General features: G+C 39.3%; 1 protein-coding gene across 1 annotated transcript; it reads left to right on the forward strand.

Annotated features, from left to right (window-relative positions):
* Positions 1–7: 7 nt before the first annotated feature.
* Positions 8–4,418, forward strand: LOC104529981 (MICOS complex subunit MIC27-like; the record flags this gene model as incomplete). Its single annotated transcript, XM_010174439.1, has 3 exons — positions 8–94; positions 2,258–2,414; positions 4,012–4,418. Coding segments are annotated over 3 exons (342 nt in total), but the record flags the coding sequence as incomplete, so codon positions are not given.
* Between the last annotated feature and the right edge of the window lie 1,583 nt (positions 4,419–6,001).

Below are 6,001 nucleotides of genomic sequence, written 5' to 3' on the forward strand. Positions count from 1 at the left end.
AAAATAGGTAACAGGGAAGAAGTTATTTGCTGCAAGCAGTCACACCTATGAGGCTGTGCGATCACTATGGGCAAAAAGGGAAGACGACACCAAGGTAGGCTTGGTAACTCACAAATTCAGAGGGAGAAAAAAGTCAATTGGAAGGTCAAGGACTATTCTGCTGATGCTATTTAAGATTAATAATTGCGTTAAGTGAGGCACAAGAACCCCTCTGATATTTTTGTAACTTCAGTGTTTAATGTCATATTTGTAATACCTGTTTTTCTTGTCCTGTCCTCGTGGCAGCCATAGTGAATAAATGGTCAGTAACCTCTTTATATGGACCTATTGCATATGGTCAATGGAAATTTGTCCTGGTTTTTGATGTTATCTTGGCCCTAGTATGACCTTTTCTTATAGATCAGACTTTCTCTTACGTTATCCTTGTTCTTCTCTGAGCTTTCTCTGTTTTCTCTCTCTCCTTTTTCTGTTTTTAGGGAGTTTTGTGTATGGTTTGTGTTGTGGTTTTTTTAAGTGAGGTGGTCAAAATAGGGCATAATAAACCAGGCCTTGCCAGTAGAGGGGATTGTGAACTTCCTGTGAATTACCTATGGAATTTGGCTTAGTACATCCCAGAATTAAACACGCTGTTTCTGCAACCTGAAATGTTTTTTTCCCAGAGGAAATTTAAAAACCCTGACAAAAGTAGTACGTCTCTGAGTAAAATTTCACCTTTCCACAGTGATTTTTAATCTTTTTTAAAGAAAACGAAAGTTTCTCTGTTATATTAACATGTAGAAGTATTTTGCTTTAATTTTATGGTCGTCATTTGTATGCAGTCCTCAGCTTTTGTTCTCACTGAGGAGTGCAAATGGAATTCTGAATTTTGAAAATGAGATTCAGATAAATATAATGAAAATGATAGCGAAACAAGAACTGATGTGGTGAGGAGAGTTTCCGTTAACTTCATTTTTTTTTTCCCTGAGTAAATCCTTTTCCCAAAACAATATATTATTTTTCATTACCAGGGTGTTACCGTGCTTTATCTTTCCATCTTCTGTTAACTAAGGGTAGTAAGTTGTGGTGGAATGACCCTGGCTGGACACCAGGTGCCCACCAAAGCCACTCTGTCCCTCCCCCTCCTCAGGAGTGGGGAAGAAAAATATGACAAGAGGCTCGTGGGTCGAGATAAAGGACAGGGAGATCACTTGCTAGTTACCATCACAGGCAAAACAGTCTCAACTTGGGAAAATTAACTCAATTTATTACCAGTCCCCTATGGGGTCACAAGTCCTGCCAGAAAAACTGCTCTGGTGTGGGCTCCTCTCTTCACGGGGCCACAGGTCCTGCCAGGAGCCTGCTACAGTGAGGGTTCTCCATGGGGTCACAGCCTCCTTCGGGCATCCACCCATTCTGGTGTGGGGGTCCTCCACGGGCTGCAGGGTGACATCTGCTCCACCATGGACCTCCATGGGCTGCAGGGGGACATCTGCTCCACCATGGACCTCCACAGGCTGCAGAGGAATCTCTTACAGCCTGCCTCACCATGGTCTTCACCACAGGCTGCAGGGGAATCTCTGCGCCAGCGCCTGGAGCACCTCCTCCCCCTCCTTCTTCACTGACCTCGGGATCTGCAGAGTTGTTGCTCTTACATTCTCACTCCTCTCTCCCAGCTGCTGTCACGCAGCAGTTTTTTCCCCTTCTTAAATATGTTATCCCAGAGGTGCTGCCACCATCGCTGATGGGCTTGGCCTTGGCCAGCAGTGGGTCTGTCTTGGAGCCGACTGGCATTGGCTCTATTGGACACGGCGGAAGCTTCTAGCAGCTTCTCACAGAAGCCCTGCAGCCCTCCTGCTACCAAAACCTGGCCACTCAAACCCAATACATAGATGTTCTCTAAAAACTAAATGCTGTTTCAACCTTGTGTAAGAATGTAGGTTCCTCATCTGTAAATGACCAGTGACTTCCTTGTGAAGTACTTTGAGGGTCTCAGGTAAAAGCACAGTATCAGAGTTAAGTACACACTCGTGACAAAGTAAACTTCCTTACATGTGAATTGGAAGTTATTGTAGCTGAACTGTGGGGTTCTGTCATGTATTTTATATTTCCAGCTGTGTCCCTTGCATGCAGCTGATTTTAACGTTACTAGTTGAATCATCATTGTGTGATGTCATATCTGAAAAAGATAAGCTCCCAGACTTGAAAGCTTTATTTTGCAATGATGTATTAAAATGTCTACCTAAGTGCATTTTTTTTTTATTACTGTTTGGTTCAACAGCTGCAGCAAGAGTCAAAATCAGTTACACAAGAAGATAAGAAAAAGAAGGAAATTTCTAATACAAAATCTGAGTCTGCTATTGAATCAAGATCGTTTAACAGAACAGAATCTTCTCCAGTAGAGTCTTGGAGTGATAAAGATCCAGTGCCTTCATCAGGTGAATGAAAAGTTTCAAGTGTAATCTCAGGGCAACTTGCAAATCTAAGGCAATTCTGAATAACTTGACTTAATTTTGTAGTTACCCTTGCTTTAAAATGGAGTGGGCCATCCTAGCATATTATTCCTGAGAATATATGGTACAAGCTGTCATTTAATATATACTTCAGAGCCTCAGGGAGGTGATAATTTTCTCACTGTGAACCCTATCACACTATCAGAATTCTTATAAATTTGTTGTTCTTTCTCAATAATGTTTTCTTCCATTCCATATGGTGTGGGCCATATCCCATATTGTTAGCAATGAGATGATACCATGAACTACTTCTGTTAATATAAATACCTACTTTAAATTATCCTTCTGTTGTCAGAATACCATAAGTGTAATTTAAAGGATTACTGCAGGATTTTTGTGACAAGAGCTAGTTTGAATTACTGTTCATTTCTCTGTGTGGGTTCTGTATCTTCAGCTACTGGTAAAAGAGGAAAGCATAACTGACAAATGAAGCACTGGATTTTGTTTTGCTAGGTTTTTTGCAGAGGTTTTCTGAAGTGTTTGAGGTAATTGACTAGATCATGTAACAGCATATATAACATACAGATATTTTACAGGCCAACTGCTAAGAGAAATATTGGAATTACCTATTAAAGGAGAACTAAATTTGTTTTAAAATACTGTTATATTTTGACGTATTTGAATGGGTCTTTTAGTTTTTTCCTTTATTTTCACCATTAATATGCATTCACATCTTTCTTTGCTTTGCACTTTTGTTTTTTCTAATTTAGTTTGTCGAATGCTTTGATCTGTTTTTACATTTGCTTCAGGCCAGACTGTCTTTAATGGTTTTATGTATGTAGATATCTTCTGTCTTTGCTTTTGTGGGTGGAATTAGTTCATGTCCCTACTACAGCTAAAAATGTCCATGCCTTAAATTAACCTGTGTTGTCAGAGATGTTTATTTTCACTGGTCCAAACAGGGCAAAGCTTTCAGGAGAACATAGCACCCTTTGTTAAACCAACTGATGTAGCTGGAAAAGAAGCAGACTAGTTGGAGGAGGCACAGTACTAGAAAACCTGCCTTTATATTCCCTTAGATCCTCTGGCATTAGAGTATCATTTAATACGTCAGGTTTTGTGCCTTATTGTTCAGGATGAGTGTCGGGGTTTAACATTTTAGTAAGCTTAGTTCATTGGGTTTGGAAGTCATGAAGTGAAACCAGTTCTCTTGTTGTGGGAGACAGCTGTGCTGCTGGGATCAGTGGGGGAAGAAAGACTGGAGAGTTTTTTCCATGTCCCAAACTTTCCCTTCCTTTCCATGTGTAGGGCAAAAGCATCACTATTTCTTCTCTTACCCTGCTGTGTTCAGGAAGTCGTATTAAGTATAGAGAGTAAGGGGAAGACCTGCTCTCCCTCTCCTGCTGCAGGCTAATAATTACAACACGCCTCATCATCCTGTATCACTTACACAGTTTTAATGAGGTATTTTGATAGTTTGTGTTTGGTAATACAGTAATTCTCAAAATGTGTCATAAGCTTTTTTTCCTACAGCTCAAATATATGTGGTTTTTTAATTAAATTTCTTTAATCTCTCTAACAGGAACAGTGAATACACCAAAATTTAAGCCTGATCCAAAACTTATGGACCATGGTCAGTCCAGCCCAGAAGATGTGGATATGTACAGTACTAGAAGCTAAGACAAACCTGCTTACAAATCTTTGCAAAGTATTACAGATAAGGGGGCGGGAAGAAGGGAAGGAATAATCCTTACAATACATACTCTGTGAGGTATAATTTAATCAGGTATTTTCTTATATCCCGATTTGTATTACTGACTTACATGATTCTGTTCAGTGAATATTCTATTTCTCACTCCTTAGAAGCAGTGAGAATTCGCTCATTGTCAGTGTCATTAGCCAGACACTGAGAAAATGAGATTTGTCTGTGTCTTCTCACAGTGAGGTCTCTCTGTGCCAAGCTTGTTAATAAATGTCACTTCACAAAGGATATTTGAAAATGTAAACATATCTCTCTACTTGGACTCAGTCGTTCATTGATCTAAAAGAAGAATGTGATGGATGGGGTTTGCAGAGGCTTCTTGGTCTTTTTTTTTCTCTCAGCTCTGGAATGAAGTGCAACTTGTTATTGGTCCGAGTACCCTTAAAAAGTCGGTTGTTACATCATGTGAACAGCATTCTCTTTAATGCTTGTATAAACAAGTCACACTTTTTTCATTGCAAAGTCATTTGTTGTCGTTTGTCTCTTTCACAAAGGTGAATGGAAACAACTTCTTGTCCTGCATGCTTCTTGTGTATTTAAATGTCACTTAAATTGGGGAAAAAACACACAACTAATCTCAAAAACATCCTTTATAGACTATGCATTACTTTTCACCTATTTCTGATACTTTGAAGAACTGTATGCAAATTGTTTAATCCATGAAACTGATGTTGTTTGAATTTATATAGAATGCATTAGCAATGTTGAGGAAAGTGGTTTTGAGGTTTAAAGTGCTGACAAATATTAAAAATGCAGAAGTAACGGGCAGCCAGCTTCTTCTTCCCAGAAGTTTCTATGCAATACCCATTGATGTTGGTAGGATTTCTGTGAAATTCTGTCTTTTTCCCTAAGATTGAAATTAGAAAATGATTAAGTTTCCTAGGACGAAACTTTCAAACACTGCTTTTATCATTGTGTATATCACTCTACTTCTGTTCATCCTCCATTCTCTTCCAAACACTCTTGTAAGGCTCTGAATAGATCTGGTGGTCTTCCTTGAACAACTCATTATCAGTACACAGTGATGATCAGTACACAAAGATAATCAGCCTGCTGCCTAGAGGTAATCTTGTCTGTATCTACAGACTGCAAAAGGACTCTGTGCTGGTAGTTTGTCCTTTGATCTGCTGAATTCTGTTACCTTTTAATTAATGAAAACATGTGCTTTGTTGTAAAGTTGAGGGGGGAAGCAAGAACAAACTATACAAACAGATAGTTTGGTTGGAAGACTTAAACCTGAAGAGAAATGCTGCTTCATGTGAATGTATTGGCAGCACTGGGATAGGAAAGGATGTTTGCTCCTGTTCTCCACAGGAAGACATTTCTCAACCTGATTCCTTCTTCTAAGGCTGCTAATGCTAAGGCAGATGGCTAGTGAAGTACAGGCAAACAGTATTCCCAGTGGGAGCAGTAGAAGTTTTGAGGAGATAAGGAATGTGCACAAGGCACAAATGATGAATGTGCAGAAGAATAAGTAAGGCTTTTATGATGGTTCAGAAACAGATAAGTATTGATATTTTGGAATCCGAATTTCAGGCAAAGTGTTGGACTTTGGTATACAGAGTCCAATGGAAAGTGAAGTCAGTAAATGGGAAGCTTAAAGAAAAAGAATTCTATTAGTTAAACTTGCTTGGGACAGCTGACTTAGGATTTAATGTGTTTTGTTTCTTTAATCATCTCTTAAGGCCCAGGAAACTGTCAGAATTCAAGGCAGCAATCAGAGGATATTAAATCAATCTTCACAGAGCTCCTGGACAAGACACATTTAATGTTCCATCAGAGAGAAAGGAGTAGAAAAATTAGACAGCTG

This window comes from Antrostomus carolinensis, unplaced genomic scaffold (genome assembly GCF_000700745.2).
Source record: "Antrostomus carolinensis isolate BGI_N321 unplaced genomic scaffold, ASM70074v2 scaffold20820, whole genome shotgun sequence".
Lineage (NCBI taxonomy): Eukaryota > Metazoa > Chordata > Aves > Caprimulgiformes > Caprimulgidae > Antrostomus > Antrostomus carolinensis.